The sequence below is a fragment of the Dermacentor silvarum genome, chromosome 5 (genome assembly GCF_013339745.2).
Source record: "Dermacentor silvarum isolate Dsil-2018 chromosome 5, BIME_Dsil_1.4, whole genome shotgun sequence".
NCBI lineage: Eukaryota > Metazoa > Arthropoda > Arachnida > Ixodida > Ixodidae > Dermacentor > Dermacentor silvarum.
In genome coordinates, this window is record NC_051158.1 from 108,811,856 (window position 1) to 108,826,112 (window position 14,257).

General features: G+C 46.1%; 2 protein-coding genes across 2 annotated transcripts in view; both read left to right on the forward strand.

The window, feature by feature from the left end:
• Positions 1-271: 271 nt before the first annotated feature.
• The window catches only part of LOC119452549 (pancreatic lipase-related protein 2-like), a 37,211-nt gene continuing 23,225 nt past the window's right edge, over positions 272-14,257 (forward strand). Inside the window, exons 1-2 of the mRNA XM_037714626.2 lie at positions 272-358; positions 3,851-3,981. Coding sequence (XP_037570554.2) covers positions 310-358; positions 3,851-3,981 — 180 coding nt within the window. The 5' untranslated portion in view covers positions 272-309. The remainder of the gene's footprint in view (positions 359-3,850; positions 3,982-14,257) is intronic.
• Positions 5,729-10,609, forward strand: LOC119452548 (uncharacterized). Its single transcript, XM_049668341.1, has 4 exons — positions 5,729-5,953; positions 6,428-6,605; positions 7,002-7,203; positions 8,129-10,609. The coding sequence occupies exons 2-4, from the start codon at positions 6,436-6,438 to the stop codon at positions 9,209-9,211; spliced, it is 1,455 nt and encodes a 484-aa protein (XP_049524298.1). The 5' UTR covers positions 5,729-5,953; positions 6,428-6,435; the 3' UTR covers positions 9,212-10,609.

Here is a 14,257-nt window from a genome sequence, read left to right on the forward strand (position 1 = left end):
TAACTTCGTCCGAAATAATTCTGAGTGGGAACGACGAGTTTATATTTAGCCACAACAGCTGCACCGCAATTTTATACTGATCTCTGTTTTTTATTGTCATTTTATTTTTTATGTTCGTTTTGCTGTTTGTGAGAATTAATTCTCTTTGTGCCAGAACTGTTTGCGGTGGCTTATACTCCCAGGCTTTCGCCGCGTAATAAAATATGAATTCATGATTGTTCGCTAATATTCACCGGATGTTTTTTTTTTCGCACATTTATTCTCGTTCTCGCAGGAGCGTAAGTGCGAGACGTATATCGAAGGCTTATTATGTGCGCTTACCCGGAACGCTTCGTAATACTGGTAGCAGTTTTGGCACGTATGTATTCATTTATTTTTCCTCGTGCAGTCGATTGAAAAGCGAATTAGTCCGCGTAAACATTGCTTTTGTATCCCTACGCGCATACTAGGAGATAGAAACCTTTCTTGGGCGTTTTTTAGGACGATATCACTATTTAAGAAGTGTTTTAACAAAGCTTCGCAAGAACCCTATGCGGCACATATGTTTGCTTTTCGAAATAGCTTGAGATTATCCAATAACAATGTGTGGCTTATGTGCATTGGTGCAGCTCGAAAAAAAGAACGTCCGGAAGGTGAAAAGCTGGGCTGTCATATATATATACCAAATGAAAAAAATGCTTGGAATGACAAAAATCATGGAACGATGTTATTGATTGCTTCAGAGGTGGCGTAGAAAGGTAGAAAGTTACCTATCAAGAAAGGGGTAAGGCAAGGAGACACAATCTCTCCAATGCTATAAGTAGTATTCAAGCTCTTAGACTGGGAAGGCTTAGGAGTGAGGATCAAGGGCGAATATCTCAGCAATCTTCGGTTTGCAGATGGCATTGTCCTGTTCAGCTACAATGCGGACTAATTACAACAAATGATTGAGGACCTTAACCGAGAAGGTGTAAGAGTGGGGTTGAAGATTAATATTCAGAACACAAAGATAATGTTCAATAGCCTGGAAAGAGAAGAAAAATTCAGGATCGCCAGTCAGCCTCTAGATTTTTTTTAAAGGAGCTCCGTTTATCTAGGTCAATTACTCAGAGGGGACCCTGATCATGAGAAGGAACTTTAGAGAATAAAATTGGGTTGGAGTGCATACGGCAGTCATTGCCTATTCCTGATTGGGAGCTTATTAGTGTCGTTGAAACGAAAAGTGCGCAATCATTGCAATTTACTGGCGCAAATGGGGCAGAAACTTGGAGGTTAACAATGAATCTCAAGAACAAGTTAAGGAGCGCCAAAGAGCGACGGAACGAAAAATGTTAGGCCTGACGTTAAGAGACGGGAAGAGAGCAGTGTGGATCAGAGAACAAACGGGGATAGACGATATTCTAACATTAAGAGGAAAAAATGAAGCTGGGGAGGCCATGTAGCATGGGATAACCGGTGGACCAAGAATTACAGAATGGATACCACGAGAAACGCAGTCGAGGACGGCAGAAAATAGTGAAGAAGTTAGGAAATTTGCAGGCGCAAGTTGGAATCAGCTAGCGCAAGACTGGGGTAATTGGAGATCGCAGGGAGAGGCCTTCGTCCTGCAGTGGACATAAATATAGGCTGCTGCTGATGATGACAGCCATGATACACCCGCAGGCTGCACGTGCCCTTCGTCATTCATTACTACATCGAAACTCGTGGTTAGCTGCTTGGCTACGGTGGCTAGATGGGTAGGTGTGCCGACCGGCGCGTCTGGAGCGTAGTTCACCGCTTCTCCGCGTCATGACGCAAAATTGGCGCTGCGGTCAGTAGAACGGTTCCGCAGCGCGCGTCGTCTGCTACAGCGGGCTGGCGGCGAGCAAAAAAATAACTAAATAAAGCCCGTATTTTAATAGTTGTATGTCGTCTGTTCGTGTCAGTTTCAAAGGTGAGCTCCGCGTCTCTCGTACTGTTTGCAAGTTCCTAAGCGATGTGGAATGTTCCAGGTCGGAAAAATGACCAGCGAGATTAGCGGCGGCATTGCTCCACCAAAGAAGACCACCAAGGAGACTTACTGCTTCGCTCCGAACTGCAAGTTGGGCTCTAAATTTGTGAGAAAGACAGCGGAAATGTTCGCCCCGGGTTGCTCAGTAGCTTGCTCAGTATCGGCGACGTTAATGAACAAGCCGTACGCCGAAAAGCGTCCGTCTATGAGCTCCTCGACATTGGAAATTTGCAAGCAGCACATGAAGTGCTCAGCGCCTGCGACATCGAGCACCGCTTCGCTGCTACAGGGAAAAGAAAAGTGACTCTAGGCTTATATTATAAGCAGGCTATGTAGCAAGGAAGTTCCTGCAAAGAACCAAGTGCTCCGATTGCTCAGGGACATTACTGAATTCAACAGAATGAGTAGGTCAGGGCTGTTGCTCCCTTTTGAAGCAAAAAAAAAAAAAAAAAAAAAACTGGTAGCATCGCTCGAAGACTCCTTCGAGCTGTGCTTCAGTTTAAACGAGTTACGAAGGAACAGTATCGCCAACTTTACATTCTTTCTGCAGCTGAATCTTCCGAATTTGATCGGCTGTGAGCGGCACAAGAAACAGCTCACAAACGATGTTGTGAAATTTTATTCAATTACACGCCTTTACTTTCTTGTCAAGGGCAAGAACATGGCGCGTGAAAGCAACAGGGAGAAAAGGAATCACCTGAAGCGGAGGCGTGTGCTGTGAATAATGCTATGATGTGGTGGACCAACGTTGCGACCTTGCTGGCGCTGGGCTATTTATGTTGGTGCGTCAAGTTATGAGAGCGTTTCTTGTATTTTAAATATATTCATAAATCTAGCCCAAGACGTATGGCTTTATTTTATTGCAACCAAACAGTGAACCATGTGCACTTACCAACACAATTCGTCTAGTAACAATTTAAATACCGCAACTGAGGCAGCAATAAACACAATAGCTGGATTTCTCGAAATTGAAACATTAGAACTCACTAAATATCACGCAAACACGTTTCCATATACCGTATAAAACCACTGCAGTTTTGTTTTATGCATGGAAAAATGCATCTGGATGGAGCGCCGCATTTGTACCAATAAATATATGTGACCAATCGCCAAGCTAGAAAATTTACTTCAGCATATCGTGTCTTCTGAGTAGACGACAGTCACAAATTCCCCAATTATGGCTTTGCTTACTCTGCTTGAAACGCCATTGTGTAACGCGTACTTCAAAGCTAGAGCAGACAGAGGCAGCGATACTATCAAACACGCTGCTCGTCTACACAGCGCAGCCGACGTTGCGCGCGGCTGAACCGTTACACTGTCCGCAGCGCCACTTCTGCGTCATGATGCGGAGAAGTGGTGAACTACGCTCGGTCGGCACACCTACCCATCTAGCCACCGTAGTAGCTTGGCGCTGTTTGGCCTGACCTGAGCCTCGCGCCATTTTTCTATCACCGACATCTTCGCTTCTGTGTAGCGAGTCCGTTCACTTCTCCGCAGTTGTCTACTTTTTATGCTGACTTTTTCTTAGCTGACGTCGGTTTTCTGTTGCTGAATTCACTTCGTGCCTCGTGTTCTCCTTGTCCATCCGGACACGTACTGCGTGGAACATACCCATTCTGGAGCATTACATACCTAGTGTCACATGCCCAGTTTGCTCACCATACCTAGTGGTCGAAGTTGGCGTGAAAGAGGTTAGATACAAGCTGACGTACTGAATAGTGCGTGAATTTCGGAGAGACTGCTAATCGCAAAACAAAATATTGGGTTTCCTTCATTATAGCAGGAAAAGACAGGTTTAACTTTTTAGCTAGATATTTCATTACCAGAAAACCGAGTACTTCCTCAATACGCGCACTAATTTCTCCTTTCTTCTGCCGTTAGTGTGTCTGCGACCGAGTCTCTGCGTGGGTTCTGTATATGGCACCTATCACCTCGCCACGAACGGTGAAGCGCAGAAAAGGTTAACGAATGGTCGCAGCCTCGCCATGACGCCGGTGATGAAGGCACTGCAAGTGAGTATAAAAGCCTCATTTGATTTTATACGTGGTTTGGTTTTATCGACGTTTCATATTGCCGGGGTTAGATCGACAGTGTTTGTGATGACCCTTTAAGTACTGCTCGAACACATCTTAGAATATATTAGAAAAATCGATGTCCCAGAGTTAAATTAAACATCGTTGCACGGAAAATGAGACATAGCTAGCATTACTGCGAGCAACAGCCTCAGCCTCCTTACAGTGAATAACGCTGTGATATAAATTTTAGCTGCGCAGGCACTACTCTTGGCAAAAAGCCCATAAACAGCGTCCGACGAATGCCTGTTTTTCTTTAGGGGCGACTCTGAATAAACGACGATACCTTTAAAACACGTGCACGGTTTCGGGTCCGTATATAACCTTACCATGGCATATTTTTACGAACATGTGGCAACTATACTCTGTGTCTGGCGCACTATGACTTAAGATGCCTTGCGCCCCCCCCCCCCCCCCAAGAAAAAGACACACTAATATTAACTACAACTACTACTAGATATCGACAAGATATAAAAACCACCGCTATCAAGCGTTTACTCGTGCTTTTTGCTGCGAAGCATTTGGGCATGATTACCCGTATTCCTTGCGGCGACGTATGTCGTTCACTTGGGTAGGCCTTCACAATCGATGTAAATTTTGAAAAGACTTCCTGTATTCGCTTCAAAAAGGCGCTGATTGCGTGCATTGATTGGGGTTGCCCCTAAGGCTGCCGCCTGCTGTACTTAACCATGAAAAGGTGCACTCACAGCGCTTCTGTGATTTGCTCCTCGCCTTCGAGACAGGCCGAAACATCGGTGAGGAAAACGGTAAAAATGAGCCAGTGAACTCTGTCCACCCCAGTCCAGTGAATAACGTCATTCGTGTGTATATATAGGCGACTATGTTCAACTTTTTTTCCTTTCGTTGCCGTGATTGTGTGGACAGCTGGTTGTACTTTGCTCTGTCGAAGACCCTAGCGGACCAGATGTTGTAGTTGCTTTCATACACTTAGAAATGGTATGCACGCGGTCCTTCGGATTGCTGCCACTGGGCGTACTGCTTACCGCGGCGCTTGATGTCGTCCCGGTTGTGGTGAACAGGCCCCTGCGTCACCAGCTTCACTGAATGGCTGTGGGCGTCCAAAAGGCGATCCGCTGTCCTTGTTCTTGAAGGCAGCTTCTTCTGCACGCCTTGCTTTATTTACCGTTATGTAAGCATGGGGCTGTCATGAACAATGCTTTTTAGGCTACTGCTGGGTGTGTTTCTGAAAGAGAAGCATTTTTCTGAGCTGTCGCAGCCCTTCGTGAGCACCGTCGACGGCGACATAGTCTTTGTCAGACGATTTCAGCGGTATAATTGAGAGCTGAGTTGCACTAATTAAATAACGGAAGTCGTGGGACCTAATTGTACCGAAGACGTAGCTGCAAAAACGTTCGAACCTCGATCAACAAGTAAGGTATTTGAACGGTCGAAATTATATCGAAGTCTCAGTGTATGTCTCTCGATTAACACAACATGCTGTAATGTACGCGCATGCATAATATGTCCTTAGCGTTTCTTTGCATTATTCCGTGCAATGCCGTGGACGTATAGGCTCCGTACAGTCGAGTTTGCGGCTGCTCTGGCGCCATATGCCGCAGCGACGCAACAGTGTTGGGAAGTGGGCGCTGCAGCTCGGCCGGCTCGATGAGTGTTCTTTCCCGCGCGCTACGTTTCGTCTCGGCCATGGTTGAAGCCGTTTTGCTTTGTTCACCAGCCTCCTTATTTTTTGTCTTGCGACGGTGCAATGGCATGCGCTTCATCGGCAAGCGTCGGAGGTGAAAAAAAAAGGCAAGTGGAACCGGCGATACTGCTGCGTAAAGGACTGTCACAACCACGAAGGCCAGCCCGGGATAAAGTTGTACAGGTTTCCTGGCAAGTCTTATGAAATCGAACGGCGAAAGAAATGGATCGCAGCTGTGAGGAGAGTAAAGTAAGTCAGCTTCTTTGATATTTGTGAGAAGGTTTTGTTCTGTAAAGCGTGCTACACATGCGCGTTTCACAGCTCGTTGTGCAACGCCAGCGGCCATGGCCAGCTGCTGAACATTTAAAAGAAATTTGTCACGACTGTGCTGATTTGACGACTGCTTGATCAGCATTGCACTGGCATGTGCGACGAGCAATATTTTATGCCAAGGAAGCCTATTTTGTGCTGGCGAGCACTAATTCGACGATCCTCGTTTCGGCCACTGGCGCTTGAGAGACGCGGTCGCTTGTGATTTTGTTGTGATTTTCATTTGCGATGTATCATTGCAAAAGCAAAGCGCGTATGCAAGCAAAGGAATTCGCAAGCGAAATCGTATCTTGTGAAAGGCGCCTAATGAGCCTCGGTCATTGTACATGATGAAACACGAACATTCGCGTCATGTAAATTAAGATCGCCTAGTTAATAAATCTCGTTTATCAGCGCAGCAGATGGCTCTGACTGGGTCCCAAACGGAGTCAACGAGGATATGCTCCAAGCATTTCGTCAATGGAGAAAAAAGCACCATTGAAAGTCATCCTGGCTACAACCCGACGCTTTTTCCGGACGTTTACAAGGTGCGGCACGTTGACGGAACGAAACTGCTATCAAGATACGAACGGTATGTATCGACAGCTTTGTTTTTCATTTGTGTAGCTCACTTTAGCTAATTTATTCACCCTAATCAGTTTGAAGCGAGTCAGCCCAAGAAAATTGCAAATTCCCATAAGAATTCTAGAGCACAGTTAAATGACGTACATGTGAAGTACTCAGAGCCACAGTGAACCTATTTATGCGGCATTGTAATTCTTGTGGCACTCCTTGCGCTTGTGGGCCATGGCGGCCGCATTTAGGTGGGGGCAAAATGCCGAAAACACCCGTGTACTTTTATTTAGGTGCATGTTAAAGAACCCCAGGTGGTTGAAATTAATCCGGAGTCTCCCACTATGGCGTGCCTCATAATCATGTGGTCCGTTTGGCAGGTAAAACCCCATAATTTTTTTCCTTGCACTTGCAGGTGGAGAGAAAGGAGAACCAAAGTATCACTGGCACCAAGCTCATGCTCTGAAACTGCTGACAGTGCTGAAGAAGGGGCACAAAGCACACTGCTCAACGAAGACCCAATTTCTCAGGAGGGCGAGCTCGTCGAGCCACTGCCATCGAACCTGGATATCCTCTGCATGGCGATTGATGCAGTGAAAGAGACAAAAGAGGACAAGGTAAGGCCACTGTAATGGTACTTGATAGTCATCTTTTTGTCGCTCAGGTACAGGGCAGTCAATGCACTATTAGAGTTGTCTTTTTTTGCAGGAACATTGCAAGCTCGAGCATACCCTGCTCGAGCTCGTAATGGTCTATAGTTCTAGTGAAATAGACTGAAAAACCAATTGCATTGTAAAAACAGACACTGCTCAAATGTGAAGTACGATGATATCTTGTGCTTCCATAGAAATATTTTTGTTCAGCGCATCTTGCTTTTTGTTTGGGTGTGCCACGTCAAGGTCGAGCGGGCTGTACAATTGCGAACAGGTGTCGCGAACAGCATCAATCTTCTTTGCAGCCCCAGCATGCAGACTAAACCGAGGTTTACAACATGAGCATGCATCTTTGAGAAACGGAGTTTATTCATCCATTTCTGGTTGTAAAGTATCAGTTGAGTGTTAGAGAACATAGACTCTCATGATCACTGACTGATATGAGCTTATTGTGTTTAAAAAATGTCATGTTTTCATAGCATTAGCGTTTTTCTCTGCTTTTGTAAAATTGTGTGACAGCATTTTTTGATGTGCGATAGTTGGTGCATTATCTTCTCACCCAAATAATGTAGCTTGTTTTTCTCCTTTTACATTGTTTTTCTGCGTTTTGTTTTTCTACATTAGTGATGAATCAGGCGGGCAGTGTTAGAATGTGTGTTCTTTTTCTTGATAACAGCTGTTTTTTTTTTCACTGAACTTCTCCTAGTTAACAGCGGTGCTTGTGCGTCATGCTTTTATTTTGTTTCAGGTGATCGGATTTGAATGTTTATTGCAGTCATAAATTTTGTAATTAGGTTATACTTTTTTGGGCAGAACCTTAATTGAAGAGTAAGCATGGTAACCCACCACAAACCTCTTGCCTAACCCTCCTCTGCTTTTTTTTCCCTAGGATTGCCAAACTGATGGTGTGGACGCAACTGGCACTGGCGCATTTTCTGTGTTCTTATGTTGTGTACAGGGGAACGAGGCTTGTAGTCAAATCAATCATAAGTGTTCCAGAGATGATGAAACGCAGTGCAGACTCTCCACTGTTTCCCGCCACTGCGGCACAGACTACAGAATGGGGTGCTTTAACGGCTATGACACCGTTAAAGACAATGGAACCGCCCTCAAAGATCTATGTGGCGTTTCAGATGTAGTGTTCTCTCTTTTTCTCAGCATATTACCACAGTGTGCAGAGCGCAGATGTGACATCTCAATGAGAGACAGGCTTCTGATCTTCTTCATGAAATTGAAGTTAGGCATAAGCTATTCAGCCCTTGCTGTGCTGTTCTCGACATCTAGAAACACGGTGTCGCGACACTTCAACAGTGTGCTTCGAACAGTTGCTGCTGCAACTCATAAGTGGGTTTACTTGCCACCTAGGCAGGTCATCAAGCGCACAATGCCAGGTTGCTTCAAAGTGCACTATCCAGACTGTACAATGATAATTGATTGCACTGAAGTACGGACAGAGCAGCCCTGCACAATAATACAGCAACAGCGCCTGTTGTATTCACATTACAAGGGTGGGTACACTCTCAAGTTTCTTGTAGCTATTACACCATGTGGAGCAGTGTGCTTCCGCTCGAAGTCCTATGGAGGGAGGTTCTCAGACGCATTCATTACTGTTGACTCTGGCTTTCTAAACCTAGTGCAACCAGGCGACGTTGTAATGGCTGACAAAGGGTTTCCTGGAATTAGGGCAGGCCTTGAAGGGACACAAGCAGTGTTAGTGATGCCCCCTTTCCTTCAAGGTGGTGGACAGTTTTCAGAAAGTGATGTGCACGAGACGTACAAAATTGCACAAGTGCGTATTCATGTTGAGAGGGCTATTCAACGCATTAAAATGTTCAACATTTTGAATGTGCGTGTACCTACAGAGCTGATCCCAGCAATGAGCGATGTATTTCATGTCTGCTGTATTCTGGCAAACCTACAGCCCCCTATCATTCAGGAGCAACTAGGCAGTGCTCATCTCGAACAACATTAGAAGATTGATATGCAGCGCGAAGCGTTTCAGCCACAATGTTTTGCTAAAAGGAAAGTATGAGAGTAGACGCTTTTGCTTACTCATGCCTACGAAGTGCTGACGCTATATTCATGCAAAACAACCTCTGCTGGCTAAATTCCAAGCGCATTTTGTTGGGCAATAACACATGCGAATTGGCTTCATTGTGAAAAATCCAGGCACTTACATGAAAACATGTCACTTGGGCAAAAAATAACAAAATGTAAGCAATAAGAAGGCACATGCCAGCACTGCATGGTGATTAGGGAAACTGGCTGTCAAACTGAAACACAATGCCAGTACATTGATGAAAAGCTTCTCTTGTTGACATCCGTGTTAGCTGTTTGCTTTTCAAAGGCTTGCAGTCCCATTTTGTGCTGTGTTGCGTTAGACCTACATAGCCTCTAGTATGGCGATTGCCTATGCTTTTTGAAGTCGCATTTAGGCAGTGCCCCATTTGGTCTATGCAAAATCACACTTCTGTGATCTGTATTCAATTTACACCTTCCTTGTGCAGGGTGATGTGCAAGTACATGCACTAATAATCAGTATTTCAATATTTCTTTGCTTAAAGTGATCTGGTCCGTCAGAGCCTAAGTGTACTTGTTTGCAATTACATCCCTGCCTGCTCCTTTCTATGATCTGTAACAAGAATACATCCTTTTTTCTGCACAGGAAAGAAGTGCACGTTTTTCAGCTGGCACTATATGGTTGTACTCATTCAGAGGGACTTATATGTAGTTTCCTGCTCTTTGGCACTTTGTTGTGTTACTGATCAATGTGCATTTAAACCTAATTGCCCATGTCACCACCTTAGCATCACAAAATTAATCGAGCGCTCTAGTTATTTGCACGCTTTTGCTTTATGAGGCTATTGTCCGTCATGCCTTGTGCAACTTGTATCCAAGTGATTGTTGTGTTCAAATGCATTTCATGGAGATGATAGGTGTGCATAGACGGAAAACACTTTTTGTGGTAGTTAGTGCTTTCAGCCGATTGTGTAACATTCGTCCACTTAGGTGACCACATAGGTGCTCATTCAAGCCCACATCACAGTTCAAGTTCAGAAAACTGAACTCATCCTCACAGGTCTACCAGAGGCACCACATGGTGTGAAAAACGTGCAAGTTATACTTGCTTGAATACTAACTGGGTGTTCATTGTAACAGTGGACGACTGTGTACAATGTACAACTACCAAGTTGTGTTCTCTGCCAAGTAAAACAGTCCCAGAGAGTAGGTTTTCTTGGTTGTCTTTTTTATTGAAGTAGTGAAAAATACTCTGATGTGAATGCAAAAATGACTAGGTAAGCAATCAAAAAGATTCTGATCTCAACGAAAAAAATGACTGTAAAATATTTATATACCGAAATAAATAATTTTTGCACTACCCTCATTGCACTTAGAGACAGGCGCGGATCCAGGGGGGATGTCCGGATGTCCTGACCCCCCCCCCCCTCAGATTTCTGAATCGCCCCCTCGCTGACATGGGGGATGGCCCTGTCGCAAAAAAATATGGCCACCAGCATTCTTCAAAATTATTTTTCGCGAGTACCAGTGGTATCAGCCATGTAGAAGTAAAGCTAGCTCGCTCACAAGCTTAGTTGTATTCCGTAGGGGTGTGGTGTGGCGAAGTTGCCGTAGTTATTTTTTCTCATGAACACCTTGGACCTCCTGGCGCCGGCCGTGCCTTACTCGTCCCATCGGTGGCGTCGAATGAACGAGGGGACGTCCCTTTTGCCAAGCACGCAGATGTCCGCGCGAGCGCCTTCGCGCCTGATCAACTCTGTTCCCCATTGAGGTGTTATCGGTTGCCTCATTGGCTGTCATCGGTTCCGCGACCAACCTGCTTAATGAAAGAGATCTCTCGCTGAAGTGTTCATATATAAATAATAACAACTAACAGCTAAACTAAGAACTACGCATAGGCAACTGTTTTTTAACTGTAGCACTCAGTGTGATCCCAGTTCTTCTTTCTGTGGTTTTACGTGCCAAAACAACTTCTGATTATGAGGCACGCCGTAGCGGAGGGCTCCGGATTAATTTTGGCCACCTGGGGTTCTTTAACGTGCACTACAACGCAAGCACACGGGCGTTTTTGCATTTCGCCTCCATCGAAATGCGGCCGCCACGGCCGGGATTCGATCCCGCGATTTCGTGCTCAGCAGCACAACGCCTTAGCTGACTGGGCCACCTCGGCGGGTTGTGTGATCACAGTTACACGTTGACAATGTCCAGTACTAGCACAGTACCGTTCGTACGCTACAAGTTTTTCATAGTAACTTCGCAGTTTTATTGTCGTACATTAAGCATAGGAGACTCAAAGCCGCCGGATCCGTTTATCTGAGTGGCCGTTATCGCGGAGCGGGGCGAAGTCTCGAGCAGCGGCTGCGAAGTGGGGGAGCATGACGTCAGCGGCCAACGCCAGCGCGCAGGCCAAGGATGGCGTCGCGTGGTCAGAGAAACGGGGGGAGCAGATGCGCGCCTTGTGTAATAGGATGGCGTCGCGTGGGAAACAAAACATCAAGACGCTGGCTCGCGCTCTCAGCTACTACACCACATCGTTCTTCTTGTAGGTGGCGTCGTGAGTCTTCATACGCGGTGATTCGCATATCGTAAACAACCAGCGTAGTGGTTGCCGCGTTGGAGCTCCAAAGCAAACGAAGGTGTCTGAGCCGAACACAAGTAATCTCCTTAAGGAAAACAAGGTGGCCCAAGATAACTCCAAAGACGGACCCGTGCTTACGCATGCATACAAACCTGCGACAGATCATTCCAAATTTTATTTTAAGAAACAATACAGGCTAGACATACCGGGTGTTCAAAATTAAGCTTTATGGTTTTCTTAAAATTAGGCACTGGGAGGCACGTAAAGAGCACCTGCGCAAATAAGTTATGTGGCTAGGAGGACACAAAGTGAGATGATAATTATCGCTGTCAGCAGCCGAATTACCTAAAATTGAATAATTATCCCTATTGCAAAAACCAGCGTCTTCCAGTGCCTTCCAGTGTGAAACCAGCGCGTTTTTGACACTGGGTGGCACTGGGGACGCTGGCGCACACTGGGAGTCACTGGGAGTCACTGCGACCCTGGTGAGATCGCTGGAGAAGTGCTGGGTCACACTGGACGAGACGCTGGTTTCAATGCTATTACGCTGGGGCGCACTGGTGCGCGCTGTACACGCGCTGGAGTTCGCTGGCTCGTACTGGAGACTGCGCTGGTTTCGTTTGTGCCGCACTGCCAGAGTATAGGCGCTGTTGAATATTAAATGCTTGATACAACTTATGGGCATCTCCTGTCCAAAAAACAGGCTCCTGTCCTAAATTAGCGCTATAAGTTGGTATCATAAATGTCTATTTCGTGTCGGCGGTGTTGCAGCTTGGAATAAAGGTGCGTGATGCTAGCCCATGCATCTGCGACACTTCAGATCACTTTCGCTTTGTACATTTCCCTTTTGACTGTGAGGATAGCTGTATTCGTGAACGAATTCACGCAAACGCAGATAAAGCCTCGTTTTCTAGTAGTTTGTACGCAATCGATGACTGCGAGTTGTCGCAGTGTTGTACAGTCGACACAAAACCGAGCAGCCGCTCAGATGCGTTCGAACGGACCTCAGAAAGCCTGCCGCTGATTGATATTATCGCACCGACAACAAAGCTGCGGTGATTCGTGCGCTTCCACTTCCCTGCTGTAATAAAAATAATAGTTAAAAGGTTCTGAAGCTCAAGTACAAACATTTTCGCATCCGCCCGGTACCCACACCGAGATCGTTCGTTTCAACCGAAGGTTAAGCCTACCGTACGTACCCGCCGAGTTCGTCTACACTCTATCGGCCCGTCTGGGCTGAGGAATCAACAAGTCTAACGAGGATAAATCACTCTGTAGTTCACCTTTCCCATCGGTGTTTTTAACCAGACCATTCTTTCGTGTGTACAGTGTCAGCATAAGAAGCGATGAGCGCCGATATGACGTTATAAACATACCTATATGTACTGTCGCCGAATGCTGTCAGCCGCATTAACCGACGGCTTCCCTTACGGAGATATGTGCCTAAACATACGTGTCGATTGAAAAGCATTGTCGAGCTATGGAAATGTTGCATTACCTTTGCGCGAAAAATAAGAAACGGCTGTCATAATCGGCAGTAACGGCCCGTACAACATTCCGGGTCGGCGGTTCATTTAAGGCTCTTTTCGTTGTTAATATACCCATCGCAAAAGCAAATCAGTGGTGCAGCACTTCCAGGCATACTATGCAATACGGACAACAACTTTTTCGTTCTGATAGAGGCGTAAGTTTTAGTTGAAGGCGATATCGCATCCACCATGTCTGTGCGAGACGTCTGTGCAAAGCTACAACTGTGTCTGCGTGTTCACATGGCAAAATATGAACCGGTAATTATAGATCGGCGTGGCGAAGTGGTAAGATATTGGGATCTGTAGGGTGGAGGTTCGAATCCTGGCGGTTTTTTTTACTTTTTATTCTTTTTTTATTGCTTTACAACGTTCGCTGTTTCTTTCATATTCGAAAAAAAATATATAAGGTAGCCAGGCACCACGTATTTCTCGCTCTAGAGCTGCATTTCGCACTAGTACCCCGCGCCCAGCGCCTCCCAGTATGCCGGGCCTTGCCAGCGTCCCAGTATCCAGCGCGACACTGGGCCCATAATCAGGCATGGCACTGGGCAATGGATACTTGGTTTTGCAATAGGGTAACTATTCATTGACGGCAGTAAGTTTGTATGTTTGTATTCAAAAGTTAGAGTCAGTCGTGTTTCTACACAGTTTCACTTTGAAGAATTCTTCTAGCATGTCTATGCTCCGAGATACCCCGCAGGGGCGTCTGCGCAAGCAGGCATTTGGTGAGTTGCGCCACCACGTACCCGAGCACACGAGGGTTGGACCCTTACGTGTGTAGCCGTGCGCGGCTTAGCCGTGTCCGGGGAAAAGGGGATCCTGGGGGTTGAGCCGACGCTGAGTTTTTGGACCTTTACGGCCCCTCAGCAGAGGCAACACACCCCTTTGGCCT

Excerpts from the sequence above, each read along its gene's own strand:
- LOC119452548 (XM_049668341.1), top strand. The coding sequence starts at position 6,436 with ATGGCTCTGACTGGGTCCCAAACGGAGTCAACGAGGATATGCTCCAAG. Across the intron at positions 6,606-7,001 it reads CTGCTATCAAGATACGAACG|GTGGAGAGAAAGGAGAACCA; the intron begins GTATGTATCGAC and ends TTGCACTTGCAG. Across the intron at positions 7,204-8,128 it reads AAGAGACAAAAGAGGACAAG|GATTGCCAAACTGATGGTGT; the intron begins GTAAGGCCACTG and ends TTTTTTCCCTAG.